This window comes from Labeo rohita, unplaced genomic scaffold (assembly GCF_022985175.1).
Source record: "Labeo rohita strain BAU-BD-2019 unplaced genomic scaffold, IGBB_LRoh.1.0 scaffold_926, whole genome shotgun sequence".
Lineage (NCBI taxonomy): Eukaryota > Metazoa > Chordata > Actinopteri > Cypriniformes > Cyprinidae > Labeo > Labeo rohita.
This window is the reverse complement of record NW_026129883.1, coordinates 10,696-32,045: the sequence shown is the minus strand read 5'-3', so window position 1 is coordinate 32,045 and position 21,350 is coordinate 10,696. Positions and strand designations below refer to the sequence as shown.

At 36.5% G+C, this 21,350-nt stretch overlaps 2 protein-coding genes and 2 long non-coding RNA genes across 5 annotated transcripts; 3 read left to right on the top strand and 1 right to left on the bottom strand.

Moving 5' to 3' along the window:
* Positions 1-31: 31 nt before the first annotated feature.
* Positions 32-2,499, bottom strand: LOC127162390 (uncharacterized). The gene is made up of 4 exons (XR_007827332.1): positions 2,218-2,499; positions 1,299-1,352; positions 1,028-1,119; positions 32-879 (listed from the first exon to the last, which is right to left on the bottom strand). It is a non-coding gene; the product is annotated as an uncharacterized LOC127162390 (long non-coding RNA).
* A 2,669-nt stretch (positions 2,500-5,168) lies between these two features.
* On the top strand, positions 5,169-20,494 carry LOC127162392 (interferon-induced protein 44-like). Of its 2 annotated transcripts, none has more exons than XM_051105183.1 (7): positions 5,169-5,663; positions 5,786-5,819; positions 10,875-11,076; positions 11,201-11,347; positions 11,442-11,613; positions 12,001-12,101; positions 19,661-20,494. In XM_051105183.1, exons 1-7 carry the CDS (start codon positions 5,612-5,614, stop codon positions 19,778-19,780), a joined length of 828 nt encoding a protein of 275 aa, XP_050961140.1. In that variant the 5' UTR covers positions 5,169-5,611; the 3' UTR covers positions 19,781-20,494. The 2 variants fall into 2 exon arrangements, with proteins under 2 accessions (XP_050961140.1, XP_050961139.1); XM_051105182.1 differs by lacking the exon at positions 19,661-20,494 and adding an exon at positions 12,213-12,544 and having other exon boundaries at positions 5,176-5,663.
* On the top strand, positions 14,581-17,109 carry LOC127162395 (uncharacterized). Its single transcript, XR_007827333.1, has 3 exons — positions 14,581-14,667; positions 14,771-14,804; positions 16,655-17,109. It is a non-coding gene; the product is annotated as an uncharacterized LOC127162395 (long non-coding RNA).
* LOC127162394 (interferon-induced protein 44-like) lies at positions 17,131-18,881 on the top strand. The gene is made up of 3 exons (XM_051105184.1): positions 17,131-18,090; positions 18,316-18,521; positions 18,647-18,881. Exons 1-3 carry the CDS (start codon positions 17,948-17,950, stop codon positions 18,721-18,723), a joined length of 426 nt encoding a protein of 141 aa, XP_050961141.1. The 5' UTR covers positions 17,131-17,947; the 3' UTR covers positions 18,724-18,881.
* Positions 20,495-21,350: the final 856 nt, after the last annotated feature.

Here is a 21,350-nt window from a genome sequence, read left to right as displayed (position 1 = left end):
ATTTTACAAAATATTTTAATAGAACATGATATTTACTTAATTTCCTAATGATTTTTGCCATAAAAGAAAAATCAATAATTTTGACCATACAATGTATTTTTGGCTATTGCTACAAATAAACCTCAGCGACTTGGTTTTGTGGTCCAGGGTCACATATGTCTTACTAACAAGGAAAGCATGCTATGCTTCTAACCACAGGTCGGGAGCTGTAGTTCCAACCACGTAAGTTTGTGACGCAGTTTGCAAATGTTTGTTTGAACTATGGTGTCGGGAAAGAACGAATCTTTGAACTATGGTGGTAACGACAAACTTGTGACCATAGTCCATAGCATGGCTAACGATGCTTTTGGGAAACGCACCCCTGGAAAGAAAGGCTTACTCTGAGGTGTGGACAGATATCATGTACTGTTAAAACGGGAAGAGACGGCACCAATTTGTAAAGGTTAATAAAGAATTAAATGGACTTAATATAAACTTGATGATACAAACACTCTGACTACTTCCAATGGGCACAAACTACATGCGAGTTGAAGCTATGGCCAATGACAGCAGTAGGAGTGAAAGTCGTAGAATTTTGTATAAGTACACTTGTCCAATATCATATGAATTTGTTGACTTGGTAAATTGCATGAATTATCACTACTTCAACATGATATTTTGTTCTTCCTGATAGGACCGTGGTGTATGTAAACCAAAGTTAAAGAAACATCAAATGCTGTGCAAATGTAACAGTATAGTACAGTTCAGTCAAGGTGCTCAGACAAACACAGACATACCATTGGAAATTTTTGCCTTTGCAGCTTTTGGTGTTCTCCGTAAACGGACAATATGGCCTAATTCAAATCCCATGACAGGCCTTCCTCTGGTCTTCACTTTCAGCTGAAACAAAGACAAATATACATGATGAGACAGTGTGCTAAAAATGATCTGTGACCAAAATATTTGAGAAGATGGACTGTAAGGAATGTTATTATTAACACATAACATTAGGATGTGTACATTAAATCAAACTTGTGAAGGGTTGAACCTTTGAATGACTTGTTCAGCCTCCTTGACAGCTTCTTCAAGACCAGCATTGGGAGCTTCAAGTCCAAGTTCCCTGTTAATTCTAGCAGCTTTCTGAAAAAAATGGTCAAAATTTGATTCTGAGTTTTAAAAATATGCCATGATGAACCACAGAAAGAGAGGCTATGTGTAAATGAATTATGGATTAGTTCAGAAAAACAGGAGAGGAAAAGTTGAGAGAGAGAGAGAGAGAGAGAGAGAAAGAAAGAAAGAAAGAAAGAAAGACAGAGAACCTTTACAAGAGATGGCTTCTTAAAAGAGCTGCTGGAGTGTGTGATCCGATGTAACTGCAAGACAGAAACAAAATATTAAATTACAATTACTTCACAAAAAACGTATTAAAGGCGTGGCAAGCGTTGTCATTACTGTGCTTTACAAACAGTATACCGTAAAAACAGTTAAAACATAGTAAGTGTTGTTGTTACTATGCTTTAACTACAAATACCACAGCAAAACTAGAGTTACTGAGGTAAACCCATAGTAAATACTGAGGTTACTGTGCCGTAGCTACAAATACCACAGTAAAACTATGGTTACCGAGGTAAACTCATAGTAAGCAATGAGGTTATTGTGCTTTAACTACAAATATCACAGCTAACTACGGTTACTGAGGTAAACCCATAGTAAGTGTTGAGGTTACTGTGCTTTAACTACAAATACCACATTAAAAGTACAGTCACTGTAGTAAAAACATGGTATGTATAAAGGTTATTGTGTTTTCACTACAAATACCACAGTTAAACTAGAATTACTGAGGTAAACCCATAGTAAGGGTTGCCTTAACTACAAATAACGTTACCACATTAAAACTACAGTCACTGTAGTAAAAACACGGTAAGCATTGAGGTTATCGTGCTGTAACTGCAAATACCACAGTAAAACTATGGTTACTGAGGTAAATCCATAGTAAGTGTTGAGCTTACTGGGCTTTAAATACGAACCACAGTAAAACTACAGTTATGGTGGTAAAAGCATGGCATATTTTGTGGTTACTGTAAACTGACTACTGACGTGGTCGAGTGACAGTTACTATAGTAAAAATACGGTAAACGTGTGGACTTGTTACATGACCCCTTTCTCACCATAGGCAAATTTTAAATTAATCATTTCATTCATAAATACGGAACGATCGACTATTTTAGGAGACGGTACCTGTATGTGTCTTGACGTCATCTAAAATCCGTCTTTTAATGCACTAATTCGCTGGTCATTGGTCCGCGTGGAGTTGATGGCGTTGGGGAAACGATCGCCCCTGCTGGTACGCCAGTGGTAATTTCACCGTCATACTTGCGTGCGGTGATTAACCATTTGGATGGACGATAACAGCCTTCTGAGCCTACCAGTAGGCGCAGCAGGCCCCTTCTGGCCCATATCAATGAGCTGATAATCACTGATAACGCCCATTCAATCGAGTGATAACATCCGAAGCGGGTGAATATCCAAAGTTCGTTAAAATGATAGAAACTTGGTGGCGTGTCTGATTAAAACACTGGAAGAAACACCAGTCCTTTGCTCTTTTTTTATTCCATTGAAGTGAATAAGCATAAATCAGTTCACATGACATGCAGTTCACAAATTCACATGGAGCAGGACTACCATGATGGACATGATGAACACGATTTTTCGGTTTTGCATTTAAATAATTTCCTTGTTTTATTATTCTCTCGGAATTTGCTGTATGTGTGCCCGTGATTTCACATGCTGAAATGTGGAAACGCTTTCCTGTTTATATTTGGAAAAGCAACACACGCAGAGCATCTTCCATTCTAATGACACGCAATGATAAGCCTTTCTAAACCTGTTGTCCAACAAAAGAGTTATAAAAACAACAGTTATAAAAAAAACCATTAAATTTGTTTTTAATTCACAACATCAGTTGAGTGTTTGAAACTTCCTTATGTGATCTGATATGAATTTTTATCACAGAATGAGGCAGACAATAAAATTCTATACTCATATTCTATGTATGTCGATTAGCTTATGAAAATACACGAGATGGCTGGAAGAACACAGATAAACCATATATTATTGCAGACGAGTGTTTATTGTCCTTATATTTCATCATTCAAAACATGTAACATTATATCTTGTTTTTATTAGAGAAGCTGGAATGGAATGTCTTCAGTGATGCTTCTTTGACGCATATGTGGATTTTCTGCACGAGGGCACCCTCTGGCGTCCGGTATGAATGAAACCCATTCTATTTTGCGTAAAAATCGAAAAAATAATACCCCTCTCAAAAGGGAAATTAAGCAGACATAAGGACAGCACATCAGTTCTCCTTTCACTTTCCATTTACTTAAAATGACAATGTTTATTGAAACTGATGCCATATGAGGAGAACAAAAAGAAACCACACACAAACATCAATTTCCATTTATTTATTAGTGATGTGACATCAAATTTAAATTACATTATTTGTGTCATGTCAATGTTACATATAATATTTCATGCATTCCATTCTTTTTTTGTAGAATATATGCATTTTAATGTATGACAAAGACAGCTTGCACAACAAAGTGAAAACAGAAGTGGGTGCAAATACAAAAATGAGATCTGCTTACTCTGGACTTTAGGACAGGCAAATATATTGTGAAATACTAAAGCACTGATAAACAAAAAAGTGGCGTCTGAATTCAATAAATTGTTAATTTTATTTGCATTTTATTGGACATAATTCAATCATTGGTTCACAATCCACAGCAATCCATTTTGCAGTTTGCAGTTTGTTAATCTCTCCAGTATAGTTCACACAGGATGTGTCTGTGAACAAAAACATATCCTGTAAAAACAGCCTGCTCTAGCAGAATGATTTCCTGGCTGAAAATGTTTTTTTACTTTGACTTTGTGTTGGGTCTCTCAGTGATTTTTAGATCAAGATTGACTAACACACTGCCTTTACATTTGCACCAATATAAATAGCTTTTACTTTACATTTGCTTAAAATCCTGGGTTGTATCACAGGTACCAAATTACCTCAGAATCATTATGACAGCTCATAAACATCAGTGCTCTTTTCACATGTCATTTACTTGATTTGCTTTAATAATAAATCATGAAACATAGATGGTGCAGGGTGATGGGTTTATTTTTAACTTTTCGATGATTTCCTTCATCTTCATCTTCCTTTCCTTCCTTCATTTACCATCTACACCACTGGAAGCGTTATTTCATAATTGTCTTTTGTAGTGTTGACTAGCCCAATTACACACCGGTGGGCGGAGTTAGTGTAAATAGCCTCTGCCAACAAGGCACGTGAACATCAGGACTGGATCACGGAGCAATGGAAGACGATCAACCTGGTTTGAAGAATCACGTTTTCTTTTACATCACTTTGATGGACACGTGGCACAAGGATGCACTATGGGAAGAAAGCAAGCTGGCGGAGGCAGTGTGATGCTTTGGGCAATGTTCTGCTGAGAAACCTTGGGTCCTGCCATCCATGTGGTCATTACTTTTATGTACCACCTACCTAAGCATTGTTGCAGACCATGTACACCCTTTCATGGAAATGGTATTTTCTGGTGGCTAAGCATCTTTCAGCATGACTATGTGTACGATGGAATAAAATGACTATGGAATAAAAATGTTTAAACCAAATTAAATTGTAATTGGTTTGAGAGAGGTGGGATAAACCCGTCACAGGCCAGTTGGAGAGAAGAGGTGAGGACTCAAATGCAGGAAGAAAAGGGCCTTTAATTGATGCAAAAATAAAACAAAACCACAACAAAAACTACCCTGAGGGGGAAAATAGGCAGCTAGGTCAGGACAGAGCACAACACAACACCAAACAGGGTGCAACACAGGTCCATCCAACTTCCAACACGACAAATAAATGAATAACAAACAGCACGGGACTGCAGACACAAGCAGACTAAGCAGAACAGGTAATGAGGGAGACACAGGTGGAATAACTGAAACAATAATGAGGTAACAAGATGGGCAGGGTCAGACAATAGACAGGAGAAGAGCACGTGTAGTACAAAACCAAAATGTAAAGGGGGAAAATAAGGAAATTTTGTCATCTACTCAGTCTCAACTTGCTCCAAACCTGTATTAATATCTTATGTTTCATGCTGTAGGGGTGTTTTTATTTTGAGCAGCAGGGACTGAACACAACACAATACATGGATATCCTGTCCAGAGCATGTAGGACTTCAAACTGGGCTTAAGGTTTACTTTAAGCAAACAGACAGTGAGTAACTTACATATTATTCTATTTGCTGTGGTTTTAGAATGTAGAGTGAGGAGGGAAAAAATAATGTAAAGCATGTTAGCATTAGGCTGCAACACTTTGTTTTATGTTTTAAATAATATGCACATCAGTATGTAACGACAGTTTGGACAACTGAAAACAACATGAGCATGTTGGGGGAGGGGGTATAATTTTTAATGAAGCATACAAGGATGTTTGCAAAAATGAAAGTGAAATTGAACCAGATATATATAATGGTACTGGTGAGGATCTGATTTTAGTTGCTTAAGGTGAGGTACAAATCAGCTGTACTCCAGGAGAGATCTGGTATAAATATATTGAAGAGCAAAAATGGGAACAACACAGTCAACAGAAGTGCAATCAACACCAACATCAAATCTAGGTGAGAGGGTTCTTCTACCACATGATTTTCTTTTCTTTTCTTTTTTTTTTTTATACATATATTTACATTGTCACAGAGAGATGCTACTAAATTATTGTTAAACTAAATATGTTTTTACATAGAACTGGAAAAACCATGGAGGAAATTTGACTGGGGGTAAGTTACATAAGCTATTCTGTCTATGCAGACCAGTGCTTTATTTAGTTTTTATGTGCATTTTTGTGCATTTTTATTATTATTTTTGTTTAAAGTAGTCATGCCATTGATCTGTTTAGGTATCATATAAAAATTAAATTCCCTTATCAAATATTATTGGTATCTCTCTCAATAAAGTTTTCATAAGAAGGACCACAGACGTTTGACAATAAATGAGAAGAATTTCTGCCTAAGTCTATTGTTGTAGCAATAGCAGAGCATGTTATAGGTGACTCGAGTTCTCCGAAGCAGAGTTTTTTTTTTTTTTTTTTTTTTTTTTTTTTTTTTCTGAAGAACTAATCCTATTTTTTTTTTCTGGATAGACAGATAGATAGATAGATAGATAGATAGATAGAAAAAAGGCTATTTTGAAAACAATGAGTGCAATATAATATTTTATTTGATCATCAATCAGACACAACGTGATCAGAAGCTTCAGAAAACTGCTAAGGAAAATTTTGCTGTACAAAACGAACGATAGGCTAGAAGGCACTGATCGTGTCTCTGAAGAAGAGCCGAGATTTATGCTTCAATTCGCTTAATTAATTGTTATACATTTTTAAAACAGTGTATGCTATTCCGCTGTTAGAGGAGTGGAGCACAAGTAGAATCGGAGCCTCCCTAATAATTTGGCACCCATTCCATCCCACTATAAAAGACTGGACAAGACTTTATCAGATACGCATCCTGAAGTTAAGAATGTGAACAAACAAACAAATGACTACATTTCATGAGTCTAAAAACAGTCGTTAAACAAAATAACACATTGGCTGTTCGCTGTCAAAATTGACCGACCATGAATAGCTAATAGCTACTGGGGTGTAGATAAATCGTACAAAATCGCCCCCCAATAGGGTCTGGCTGCAGACATCTGCACCTGCACTCTCAGACGCCTGCACTTCCGGAAGTGGCGTCATTTGCAGTCTATTTTATTTTTTACTTTATTTTATATATTTATTAATTTTTTTAATCGAATCTCTCAACATTTTACAACAGTAGCCAGGTGGTGAAGACAAGAAAAAAGAAACTAAACGCCACTTGCAATCGCCACCTGCACTCTCAGATGCCTGCGACGTCACTTGCAATCCACACGCGTCATTTTTTTTCCCAAACCAGTTAAGCGCAAGCTATGGAAGGCCGGATTATTAAAAATTTCTTTACACGTCACGTGTACAGACGTTATAACGCGTGTACACGTAATTGCGTCTACACACGTTATTTCGTGTACAGACGTTCTGACGCGTACACGCGTAATTACGGGTAGACGTGTAAACACAAGATTTCCGGTGTCAAAATAAAGGTCACATCCACTAGCGCACAAAACCTACACTGTGTTTATTTATTGATTTATTTGTGTATTATTATATTTATTATTATTAAGTACATTTTGAGGCAAAACATAAGGTGCCTTATAAAACATTAATATAATAATATTAATAATGTAATTAATTGTAAATAGTTATTTGTTTAATTTAATTTTTTCCTGTTTCTTGTTCATGATATATAAAATAATGCTTGAAACTTAAGGGCGTTTTATATGAAATACACTTTAATCACAAGATTCAAAAGAAATGTTTACTCCAAAGCCAAAAACATGTGCAGTTTTCTATATGAAAACTAAAAACATTTCAATAAAAATCTAAACACACACACACACACACACAGCAGCAGCAGCAGCATAATTTTAGAAATAATTTTATTAAGTGAACAATTCACTCTTAGGCCCATTTTGACAATCCTGGTTGTCCTCCATGCTAATCTCGTTGTCTGGTAGTGCTGCTGGTCTGCAGATGGATACTACAGTCTACAGTTTTATGTTGATTATTTGTATTACTTATGGTGGATGTATCCTATGTTGTTGGATGTTCCCTATGGATGTTCCCCATCTTGTTGTGTGTACATTAAAAAAAAAACAGTTCCCCGATTGTGATTGGTTGAACTGTGTTCAAAGTTGTTGCGTTCAATACACCTGTGAAAAAATATTTATTTAAAGTTTTTATTTATTTATTTTAAGTATATTTATTTTATGTTATTGTTTTTACAAAAGCTAAACTTTTTTTTTTTATTAAAGCTTATTGCTTTATTGAGCGTAATCTTTTTCACAAAAACTCATTCAATAAGGGGCAATAGCCATATGCTAAATTTTGGGATCACTTAAGCAGTGTAAACTTTTTTCTTTCCACCTGTATTTTAAAATGTATTTCGTATTTTAATTAATTTTAATAAATATGTATTGTTACATGTGTAGTAAAGTTTGTAAATTATATTTTTAATCAAAATAACTATTTTAATATATGTCACTGAAACTAACTCCTCTAACGCACGTATTTTGAAATGCCGCCTCCTTCTAGGTCATAATACGACGTCATTAACATGTGACTAATAGATAGCGCTGACATATCTGGAAAGAGAAAATGACGTACCGCTAGGTGCGTTAGTGCGTATTTTGGTACGTCACTTTTATATGTATTATTAATTATTGACAGGTCATTATGCAGAGATTCACGTCACTATTATATGTTTAATTAATTTTATGCAAATTTCGATGTTTCCGGCCTTGCCATTGGCCAAACATTAACGTCTGTACACGAAATAACGCGTGTAGACGCAATTACGTGTACACGCGTTATAACGTCTGTACACGTGACGTGTAAAGACATTTTTAATAATCCGGCCTTCCATAGCAAGCCGCGCCCTATACGCGAAAACCCCACCTCGGAGCCGCGACTCACGTCTCCGGCTCGATTTCATTGGTCAATCCGGTTACGCGGTCGCCGCCCCTGAGAAGAAGTTTAGAAATCAATCAAGGTCGTTGACGATGGATGCATCGCTGACAAACGGTCACATATTATTTGCTATACAAAAGAATTAATAATAAGTTAAATATATATATATATATAATCTTTTTGTGTTTTCCGGTTTTTGTTCTGTATAATACGTGAGTGTAGTTTACTCAAGCGTTAAACTACTCTGTGAGCATGTTTTATAGTCTATATGTAGTTTTAAGCACTGTTTCTATTCATTTTGTACACCGTTTTATTTAAATTGTAAATTGTGAGTACGTCGTTTCACTCCTGTATCCCTTTCGGGTATTGTATTAAAATTAGTGTGTTTCGGGGCGGCCGTAACGCTGTGTAGCCAATCAGCGCTGTGATACAGTTGACCAATGAAATCGAGCCGGAGACGTGAGTCGCGGCTCCGAGGTGGGGTTTTCGCTTAGAGGGCGTGGTTTGCGCTTAACTGGTTTGGGAAAAAAAATGACGCAATCCACACAAATGGTGCGTGTTGGCAATGGAGACAAGACGCTGTGGTGGTTAAACGATTAAAAGTAATTTAGCATAACGTACAAGGTCCTGCAAGTCATCTGTAGGAGATAAAAACAAGACCCGTAAATCCGTGGCCACAGAACAGCAGAATATGAACGAATATGAATATGAAGCAGAATATGAACGAGAGAATATGAAGTCTCTCATTAAGCGTTTTCCTCCCGTAGACAACCATTAACACATAATATGGCTTAATGTATTAAGATGCAGTAAAAGATCAAATTCGATATACAGTTTATTAATATAATGCATATGTAGGCTATATAGTGTTTTCCTTCGCAAAACGTGGCATAATGTGTCATAACGGATTAAGATGATAAAGACTAAACTCAGTATGCTCCTATTCATTATTAAAACAACTACACACAAGCAGGTGAGCCCAGAATAAACATAACGCCGCGTACATTCGCGTTTTCCCATAAATAATCATCTCTACAGCTGTTTTATATCATTGTCTTTTGTTTATATTGATTTTCCATGGGAGGAAAACGTATGTATAACCCATTGCGTTCTGGGCTCGTCTGCTTGCCTATACGGAGTTGGTCTTTTTAATAATCATCTAATGCCTTTCTTAAGGCGCGTTCATATCTGCTGGTATATCGTTTAACAACAGTAAGGTTTACATTGAATTTGGTCTTTATCATCTTTATCATCCGTTTTGCCACATTAAGCGTTTGCTGGGCAAGTATAAAAGTGAAAGTTTGCGCATTGTGTTCATGGCCATATGCTTGCCTTGAAGTACATTAAATTAATAAACTATATTACAAATTTGATCGTTTAATGGCACTTAATGTATCTTAATACATTAAGCCATATCAAGTGTTAATGGTTTTCTACGGGAGGAAAAAGCTTAACGGAATACTTTGCACGTTGCGTTCATATTCTGCTGTTCTGTGGCCACGGATTTGCGGGTCTTGTTTTTATCTCCTACAGATGACTTGCAGGACCCTGTACGTTATGCTAAATTACTTTTAATCGTTTAACCACCACAGCGTCTTGTCTCTATTGGCAACACGCACCATTTGTGTGGATTGCAAGTGACGTCGCAGGTAGCTGAGAGTGCAGGTGGCGATTGCGAGTAACGTTGTAATTTAGTTTCTTTTTTCTTGTCTTCACCACCTGGCTACTGTTGTAAAATGTTGAGAGATTCGATTAAAAAAATAAATAAATAACTAAAATAAACTAAAAATAAAATCGACTGCAAGTGACGTCACTCCCGGAAGTGCAGGTGTCTGAGAGTGCAGGTGCATGTCTGCAGCCAGACCCTTCTCCAAAATCGTACTAGTGTGGTTTTGAAATAGCGTTGGAAGCTTCCAGTGCAGAAATAAAAGACATAATGCAGACATGCTTAAATACGACACTATAATAATAAAGAAAACAGACACCAAAACAAAATAAAAATACTATATGGCAATACAAATACAGAGGAAAAATACCAATAATGAATGTGTAAGAATTGCATGTGACTATAATGGTTATTGGAATATGAACATTTAAACACATAAGATTTAAGTTGTAATGACCTAAAATGACCTAAAATGAAGTGCAGAATTTTTGTCGTTAGGCTACTTTTTAAAGGAAATTAGTGTTATTTCATTAAAGTAAATGTAGTATGGTGATAGTCTGTTCCAGACATAGCCAATATAACTCAATTGTGCCACATATAAGCAACTGTGTTTTGCTTTAACAGACAGAAAAAAGAGCTGAAAGACAAGCTGGAAAACTTTTCTCCGAGTCATCCAGATGTAAAGGACATCAAGATCCTGGTAGCTGGACAAATTGGGGCAGGAAAGTCCAGCTTTATAAACTCTGTCGATAGCACCTTTCTAGGACGGATCTCCTCTAGAGCGCTGGTTAATTCAACTGCTAGTGATCATAGTTTCACTCAAAACGTAAGTATTTGCCACCTATAGTTGCATGTTTTAGTTGCAATGTCCATTTGGCCCACACATTTTGGCTAATCCTATAAGAATTTCTTCCAAACTGTTCAAAAATATATTTGGTCTTGATTATTAGCTCAAAGGATTCACAGTCAGAAGTGGGAAAAAAACATTGCCCTTCATCTTCAAGGACATCATGGGCTTGGAACCTCCTATATTGGCTGGGTCACAAACGGAAGACATCATCAATTCTGTGTTCGGCCACGTGAAGGATGGCTATAAAGTAATTAACTGCTACATTGATTAAGCAAATAACAGATTTGTATGTGTGCAATATGTCTTACGTTTAACATATTTCGCTGAATTTCCAATCTTAGTTCAACCAGGAGCAGGCACTCACTTATAAGGATAAACATTACACCTGTGACCCTGAACTCTCAGACCAGGCTTTCTGCCTGGTTTACATCATAGATGCAAATGTTGTCCAATATACAGATGATCGACTTATTGACAAGCTGAAGATCATCCGTCAGAGAATCAGTGCTAAGGGTAAATCTGACCCCTGAATGTTTATGACTTTCATTCATGAGCTGACATACATTACTTTGCATTGGAGAGAGGAGTTGGTATAATGATCGTGGGTTGGGTTTGTGTGGCATGTTTTGACATTGTGTGAGTGGACAACATCAAATACAAGTTGCAATTTTGCAATAAATTTGCACGAAAAATACAAGTTTAATTTTAACAGCAAGTGCAAACAGGGCATGTTCCAACTATCAGCTTTGCAACATGATTATTTACATGGCCCAGACAGTGCATGTGGATTAGTTATGAAGCCTGTAGGCACAAATACTTTTCATCAAACTCTGCAACAAATTTGCTCAATTTTATTGACAAAAATATTTAAGCTTTACATTTTAAATGCATTTGCTATAGGGATTCCTCAAGTGGTCATCATGACTAAAGTAGATGAAGCATGTCCGCTGGTCCAAAAAGATCTGAGGAAGCTCTACACTAGCAAGAAGATCAAGGAGAAGGTTTGCAATATCATCTGAAGGCATACATGTGACGCTTGCTGTGACTTCATACTACATACATGTCTAATCGCCATGTCTATTTTTCTGACCTGACATTCTGTTCCTGTCCAGATGGAGTTGTGCAGTGCTAAAGTGGGGGTTCCATTGACAAACATCTTCCCATTGAAGAACTACCATAATGAGATTGACACAGAGGATGACATTGATGTTCTGATACTGAAGGCACTTGAACAGATTGTTCATCTTGCTGATGATAGATTGGAGGATAATGAAAGCTACTGACAAATATCACATTAAATACTGTATTTCCCAGTCTAGCTTTGTAATCAGTCTGGCTTTGCTCAATATAAATATTGTTGGTTGTGTGACAAATTGCTTATTTTCCTCTAATGTAAGATGCTCTGAATAAAAGCACTTCATAAATGCATAAATTTACACTTAAATTTTGTATTCAGGATCTTGGTCTTTGGCTTTTACCAGTATGTGCCTCTTATTTCAGCAACTTCACTTTTGCAAAATGAGTCTTTGAATAAACCTTTATTCTAGTGGCTACTGTAATTTTCCAAATATATGGCATACACTAGTACAGTAATATTCATATAGTGATGTGGCTAAAACATTGACATATGTACTAAAGACAAACTGGAGTATTTGAGGTAATGAAAAAAAAAAGTTTAAAATGTTACTTCCAATTTGAATATTTTATTATTTGCATTCACTATTTTAATTAATGTATTCAATTGTTATTATTATTATAAATATAATTAAATACAATTAATACAATCCAACCTGAAAAAACAAACAAACAATGTGGTCTGTATGATTTTCTTGTCAAAGAAAAGTTTTTTTCTAATCACAAAATATTTTTAACCAAATTTTTAACCTTCACTGCTTCTTAAAGAAAAGATACTAAAAGACTGTAATTATATCCTGATGTTTGAACTTGAATAGAAAATAGCATCACCACTCCACACCCCTTATTATATTTCATTATAGAAAGGAAACTTTATAAAAATATAAAAATATTAGCCTTTGTTATTTATCTGTTCAGTATTTTTCCAGCTTGTTTGCAGTTGAAAGAAATGTTATGTTGTTCACATTTTACTGAGTCACTTAATAAAAATGCTTATTGTTCAAAGATGTCTGCCCATCATCAGATTTCATGAACTTCTTTATTATATAATATATTAGGATCTTAAATCCTTTAGATTTTTCAAACTGGTCAGGTCCAGCAATGTAAAGACGTTCACTTTCAGTAGCAATTTAGTTTGTTCTCTAACATGGCAAGCGGCATTTCCTGTTGTTTCTAAATGTGTTACTGGGGTATTGGTGTGAGATTGTCATGTTACCAAGTCTCAAGCACAGTCTTCTTGTGTTTAGGCCTGTTTGGTTATCTGTTCAACTTAAGGTAATTATTTAGCCATTTTAGACAGCTTTCCACCAGGTTATTGAGCTACTATACATTTTCAGAGAAATTTCCTTGCAATCACTGGCAGTCGAGCTGCATCCTGATATATATAACTGAAACCAATATATATAACGGTTCTGGCGTAGGTCTGCAGGGGACCTCTAAATCACTTTCAGTTTAGTAGTAAATGCAGCCTGAACTTGTAAACTTATGAACTGCTTATGCAGGAAATGTTGTCTGATCTTGTTTCTGGTTGTGCTAAATGCAGCTTTTGTGATTTTTTAAGCTATATGTGTCTTGGTACATTTGTGGAAAATGTACAGTGCATTTAGAGTTTTCAAACATTTTCTAACAAACATGTTAATCAGTATTGCAATTAAATGTGTAGCTAGCGTGTTTGCATAGTACAAAACCAAAATATAAAATTCCACTAACCCCCAAAAAGGAAATTCTGTCATCAATCTCAAGTTGCTCCAAACCTGTATGAATATCTTATGTTTCATGTTATGGGTGTGTTTTTTTCAGAAGCAGGAACTGAACACAACAAAATACAGAGATATCCTGTCCAGAGTAGGAGTTCAGACTGGGCTTAAAGTTTACTTCAAGCAAACAGACCCTAAGGAAACAGACAATGAGTAGCTTACGGATGACTTCATTAGCTTTGGTTTTAGCTTTGTCATGATGGGGTATGGAGTGTAGAGTGAAGAGGGGAAAAAAGCATGTTAGCAGGCTGCAAGACAGCAAAATGTACACAGTATGTCATTTAAAACACGTTATAGAGACATCAAAGCTATCATAAAAATGTCCACACCAGTGTGCATTTGGGAGTGTACATGTACTGTATATGTTTAAAATAATTTGCACATCAATAGGTAACTGACAACTTGGACATCTGAAAAGAACATGAACAATTGAGGAAGGGGTCCAATTTTTAATGATGCATGCAAGGATGCCACATAAGGCTTGCAAAAATGAAAGTGAAAACATTTATATATAACGGTACTGGTGAGGGTTTGATTTGAGTTGCTTAAGGTGAAATACACATCAGCTGTTCTTCAGGACAGAGCTGATATAAATATATTGAAGAGAAAAAAATGGGATCATCACAATCAACACCAGAGCAATCAACACCAGTGCAACAACCAACAATAAATGCAGGTGAGAGGATCCTTCTACTACATAACTACATGATATATATACGGTTACATTGTCACATAGAAATGCTACCAAATTATTGTTAAACGTGTATGTTTTGACATAGAACTGGATAAACCATGGAGAAAATTTGACTGGGGGTAAGTTACATATATATGCTATTCTATGCAGACCAGTACTGTACTTAATGTACTTTACTTAAGGTTCTAAGTTTGATGGTTTTCAGTCTGAAATAGTTTGAAGTTTAAAGTAGTTATAAAAGGTTAAAGTTTGAACGTTTTGAAGGCAATGCAGTCTGTAAGAGCTGATAGATATAGAGAGATAGCATGTTGCTAACATGTTTTTAGCATGATTAGCAAAGTTGCTAGCATGTTTCTAGCATGATTAGAAAGTTGTTAGCATGTTGCTAGCATGTTTCTAGCATGATTAACAAGTTGCTAGCATGTTTCTAGCATTATTAACAATTTGCTAGGATGTTTCTAGCATGATTAGCGAGTTGGTAGTATGTTTTAACATGATTAGCATGTTGTTAGCATATTTCTAGCATGTTTAGCAAGTTGCTAGCATGTTTCTAGCATGATTAGCAAGTTGCTAGCATGTTTCTAGCATGATTAGCGAGTTGCTAGTATGTTTTTAACGATTAGCAAGTTGCTAATTTGTTGTTAACATGTTTCTAGCATGATTACCAAGTTGCTAGCATATTTCTAACATGATTAGTAAGTGGCTGACATGTTTCTAGCATGATTAGCAATTTGCTAGCATGTTTCTAGCATGATTAGCAATTTGCTAGCATGTTTCTAGCATGATTAGCGAGTTGGTAGTATGTTTTTAACATGATTAGCATGTTGTTAGCATGTTTCTATCATGATTAACAAGTTGCTAGCATGTTTCTACCACGATTAACAAGTTGTAAGCATGTTTCTAGCATGATTAGCAAGTTGTTAACATGTTGCTAGCATGTTTCTAGCATGTTTAGCAAAATGTTAGCATGTTTCTAGCATGATTAACAATTTTCTAGCATGTTTCTAGCATGATTAGCGAGTTGCTAGTGTGTTTTTAACGATAAGCAAAGTTGCTAATTTGTTGTTAACATGTTTCTAGCATGATTACCAAGTTGCTAGCATATTTCTAACATGATTAGTAAGTGGCTGACATGTTTCTAGCATGATTAGCATGTTGTTAGCATGTTTCTAGCATGATTAGCAATTTGCTAGCATGTTTCTAGCATGATTAGTGAGTTGGTAGTATGTTTTTAACATGATTAGCATGTTGTTAGCATATTTCTAGCATGTTTAGTAAGTTGCTAGCATGTTTCTAGCATAATTAGAAAGTTGTTACCATGTTGCTAACATGTTTCTATCATGATTAACAAGTTGCTAGCATGTTTCTACCACGATTAGCAAGTTGTAAGCATGTTTCTATCATGATTAGTAAGTTGTTAACATGTTGATAGCATGTTTCTAGCATGTTTAGCAAAATGTTAGCATGTTTCTAGCATGATTAGCAATTTGCTAGCATGTTTCTAGCATGATTAACGAGTTGCTAGTGTGTTTTTAACGATTAGCAAAGTTGCTGATTTGTTGTTAACATGTTTCTAGCAGGATTACCAAGTTGCTAGCATATTTCTAGCATGATTAACATGTTACTAGCATCTTGCTAGCATGTTTCTAACATGATTAGTAAGTGGCTGACATGTTTCTAGCATTATTAGCATGTTGCTAGCATGTTTCTAGCATGATTAGCATGTTGCTAGCATGTTTCTAGCATGATTAGCAAGTTTCTAGCATGTTTCTAGCATGATTAGCATGTTGCTAGCATGTTTCTAGCATGATTAGCATGTTGCTAGCATGTCTCTAGCATGATTAGCATGTTGTTAACATGTTTCTAGAATGATTAGCAAGTTGCTAGCATGATTCTACTTGCTATGCATAATGTGACGAGTCGGCTGCCTCTCCCCTAATTGTCTGCTTCACCCCGTCGGTAATCGCAGCCCTTCACCAGGCTCCCGACGGGGGTGGGCGTGTGGGAGGAGGAGGAGCGCTGAAACATCCAGGTCTGGCGGCATGTGATGAGGCACACCTGATGTGAATCACCGCCGCTGTTAAAATGCTGAGTGCGCCTCTCCTCAGGAGACCGGTCTCTTCCCCGTGCATGCACGCTGGTGTCCTCGTGGGTCCAGGAAGGGTGCGTGGAGGGACGAGCGCCGCCGATGTGATGGACGAGCTGCCGGACCCGTGGTCCGAGTGCGAGCCGCATGGAAATGGCTGCGGGCCAGGATGCCGGGCCTTCTCACCCGCCTGAGGAAGTGCCGCCGCTAAGGAATGGATGAAGCCGCTAAAGGAAGCCGCTACCCGCCACGTTGCCGCGGACCCCCGCGGGGAGCAAGTGCGGCTGCCGGACTCCGCCCCTTACCTGGACCCTTCCCTTCTGAACACTGCCCCTCCTTCACGGATTCCCTTCACGTCGAGGACACCAGATCCCCCATTTATTTTGGACACTTTTTCCCCCTTTTTGGACACTTTCTGTTTATTGTTTAATAAAAGCCTCTCCGAGGCCTGACGTCACGCCCACTGTGTCTGTCGCTTTGCTCCGCACCCGTGACAATAGATAGATAGATAGATAGATAGATAGATAAGAAATATTAGATGGATTAGAAATATTAGATGAGTTTGAATGAATTTCAATGGATTAGAAATATAGTACATAGAAGGGAAGCTTCATGAGTTTTGACAGTTGGAGTTTGAATAGTGTTGGCTCATCTGAACATTCCGTCAATGTAAATCTATGGGATTTTTCCGAGTTTTAACAGTCATTTTTAGGAAAACCGTAAGTATGATCAGTTAGATATATAGCACACTCGGTCAGATCAGTCTGGAGATCTGGGCTGAGTTTGGAGTTTGTAGAGTTAAAGGTCTAGGAGGAGTTAGTGTTGACAGATTTAATCTCAGAAGAAGAATAATAATAAGTTGTTTAAATAGCATTTTAGTAAATTGGCTTTTTCAAGCCAACTTAATAAACACTGATGAGCTTCCTTATTGCGGAATGCACCTTTTCTACTCATTCCAAATTCACAGCAAACAATAAATAGTGTGAAATATCTCATGCACAGCGCACTTAATTAGAAACTCCAACCCTAAATCAAATTTTTACTGTAGCTAGTGAAGCTTCAAATTTTGCATATGTCTATGCGTTTGTCTATAACATTATAGAATATGTTAATGAGATCTAAATAAGCTCTAATGACCTAAAAAAAAGTAGTGTAAAATTTTATTGTTACTTCTTAATGGAAATTAGTGTTATATCATTAATGCAAGCATATGGTGATATTCTGTTTCAGACATATGACTCAATTGTGCCACATACACTGTCAGAAAAAAAGATACAGTTCTGTCACTGGGGCGGTACCCTAAGCTACAAAGTGAAAAGGTACAAACATGTACTTTTAAAATACTAATATGTACCTTTAAGGTACCAATATGTACTTTCAAAGTACTAAAATGTACCTTTAAGGTACTAATATGTACTGTTTAAGGGTAGGTAAGGTACAAAGATGTACCTTTTTACTTTTGTACCTTAGGGTACTGCCCCAGCGACAGAACTGTACCTTTTTTTCTGAGAATGTAACATAGCATCTGTGTTTTGTTTAAATAGAAAGAAAAAAGAGCTGAAAGAAAAGCTGGAAAACTTCTCTCAGAGTCATCCAGATGTGAAGGACATCAAGATCCTGGTAGCTGGACAAATTGGGGCAGGAAAGTCCAGCTTTATTAATTCTGTCGATAGTGCCTTTCAAGGACGGATCTCCTCTAGAGCGCTAGTTAATTCAGCTGCTAGTGATTATAGTTTCACTAAAAACGCAGGTATTTGCCTCATATAGTTGCATGTTTTTTTTTTTTTTTTAAACGACCCAGAAATGTCCAGTTGGCCCACACTTGAGCATTGTAGGCATTTTGACTTCACAAATATAGTTGGTCTTGATTTGTAGCTCACAGGATTCACCATCAGAAGTGGGAAAAAAACATTGCCCTTCATCTTCAAGGACATCATGGGCTTACAACCTGAAGAATTGACTGGGTCACAAATGGAAGACATCATCAGTGCTGTGTTTGGCCATGTGAAGGATGGTTATAAAGTAATAAACTGCTACATTAATGAGGCAAATAACAGATTTGTATGTGTGCAATATGTCTTATGTTTAACATATTTTGCTGAATTTCCAATCTTAGTTCAACCAGGAGCAGGCACTCACTTATAAGGGTCAGCATTACACCTGTGACCCTGAACTCTCAGACCAGTCTTTCTGCCTGGTTTATGTCATAGATGCTAATGTAGTCTAATACACTGATGATCGGCTTATTGACAAGCTGAAGATCATCTGCTAGAGAATCAGTGCTAAGGGTAAATCTGACCCCTGAATGTTTATGACTTTCATTCATTAACTCACATACATTACTTTACACTGGAGAGAGGAGTCGGTAATGATAGTGGGTTGGGTTTGTGTGACATGTTTTCACATTGTGTACAACATCAAATACAAGTTACAATTTTGCAATAAAGTTGTTGCATACATACAAGTTGTCATTTTAATGGCAAGTACAAACAGGACATGTTGCAACCACTGATCTCTATTATAGATCAGTGGTTGCAACTCTCTTTGTTTACATGGCCCAGACAGTGTTTGTGAATAGGCATATATATCTTCCAACAAACACTGCCACAAATTTGCTCAGCTGTATTGAGAAAAATATTTAACCTTTACATGTTCACTGCATTTTCTGTAGGGATTTCTCAAGTGGTTGTCATGATAAAAGTGGATGAAGCATGTCCACTGGTCAAAAAAGATCTGAGGAAGGTGTACACTAGCAAGAAGATGAAGGAGAAGGTATGTGATATCATGCAAAGACATACATGTGACACTTGCTGTGACATATTGATTTTGATCTGTTTTTGTCTAATAGCCATGTCTAATTTTCTGACATGACATTCTGTTCCTGTCCAGATGGAGTTGTGCAGTGCTAAAGTGGGTGTGCTAAAGACAAACATCTTCCCAGTGAAGAACTACCATGATGAGATTGACACAGAGGATGACATGGATGTTCTGATACTGAAAGGCACTTGAACAGATTGTTCATCTTGCTGATGATAGGTTAAATGATAGAGAAATCTACTCACAAAATTCACAGTAATTACTGCATTTCCCAGTGGATATTGTCGGCTTTGTGACAAATTGCTTATGTTCCTCTAATGTAAGATGCTTTGCATAAAAGCACCTGCTAAATGCATAAATGTAAACTTAAATTCAGGATTCAGAATTTCGCTGTGAAGATCTTAGTCTTTGGCTTTTACCAGTATGTGCATCTTTTGTCAGCATCTTCACTGTTGCAAAATGAGTCTTTAAATGAACCTTCATTCCCGTGGCTACTGTGATTTTCCAAATGTGTATGGCACAGACTATAGCACGGTAATATTCATATAGTGAAGCGGCTAGAACAGTGACATATGGGTCAATGACAAATTGGAAAAATATATAATAAATAATGAAAAGGAACAAGTTCTGTTTAAAATGTTCTGTTTAAAATAAATTTGCACACGCTGTTTTAATTCATGTATTCAATTAATTATTATTATTATTATTATTATAGAAAATGAATATTGCCATGGCACACCCCCATTATATTTCATAAAGGAAACTTTATTTAAAAAATTTAGTCTGTTACTTTTTTATATAAGCTCTTTTTTTGTTTATCTGTTCAATATTTTTTCAGCTAGTCTGCAGTTGTAAGATATTATGCTGTTCACATTTGAAACATTTAATAAAAATGCTTATTGTTCAGACACGTCTGCCCATCATTAGGTTTCATGATGATTTTTCCTACTGGTCAGGTCCAGCAATGTAAAGACTTTCACTTTCTGTAGCAATTTTGTTTATTCTCTAACATGGCAAGCAGCATTTCCTGTTGTTTTTAATAATGATATTAGGGTACTGATGTGTGATTGTCTTGTCATCCAAAGTTCAAGCACAGTCTTCTTATGTTTAAGCCTGTTTGGTTATCTGTTCAAATTAAGGTTGAATTTAGCCATTTTAGACAGTTTTTCACCAGGTTACTACTATACAGTATCACATGGTCAGAGGAAATTACTTGCATCACTTGGAGTCCCTAGAGAGATGTATCCTAATTCACAGAGTGTCAGGTCACTGCTGGTACACTAATTAGGAAATACCTCTCTATAGACAACTTCATTTATTCAAAATTGATAGATGTCAAAATGTCCAATCAAATAAATTAAAAAAAAAGGCTCGCTTTACTCTTTACAAAAGCTAAGCATGAATTACAATGGTATGGGTTAAGGAACTGTTTTCCCATTTCAGTGTACAGTTGTTGGAGTAACTGAAGTAGCCTAATTGAATGAGTTTGCAAAAAAAACATCATAATAAAATCATATACAGTGCTATAATGGCTCATTTCATGTCAGAGTTACTGTCGGATGCCCGAATGTGAGTTTTGATTGAAACTTGAATATCTGTGCCGGCTGGACCCACAAACGCATTCAGATTTGCTAGATTAAAAAGAATGATTAATTTGCGAACCGTACATCACTCCGGACCATTTGCCTGCAATAGATTACCTCAATTTTAATTATGCATGCAAGCTTGCAAAAATGAAAGTGAAACTGAAACTGAAACCAAT

Excerpts from the sequence above, each read along its gene's own strand:
- LOC127162392 (XM_051105182.1), top strand. The coding sequence starts at position 5,612 with ATGGGAACAACACAGTCAACAGAAGTGCAATCAACACCAACATCAAAT. Across the intron at positions 11,077-11,200 it reads ATCATAGTTTCACTCAAAAC|CTCAAAGGATTCACAGTCAG; the intron begins GTAAGTATTTGC and ends CTTGATTATTAG. Across the intron at positions 11,614-12,000 it reads TCAGAGAATCAGTGCTAAGG|GGATTCCTCAAGTGGTCATC; the intron begins GTAAATCTGACC and ends CATTTGCTATAG.
- LOC127162394 (XM_051105184.1), top strand. The coding sequence starts at position 17,948 with ATGGAAATTAGTGTTATATCATTAATGCAAGCATATGGTGATATTCTG. Across the intron at positions 18,091-18,315 it reads CTAAGCTACAAAGTGAAAAG|AAAGAAAAAAGAGCTGAAAG; the intron begins GTACAAACATGT and ends TTGTTTAAATAG. Across the intron at positions 18,522-18,646 it reads TAGTTTCACTAAAAACGCAG|CTCACAGGATTCACCATCAG; the intron begins GTATTTGCCTCA and ends CTTGATTTGTAG.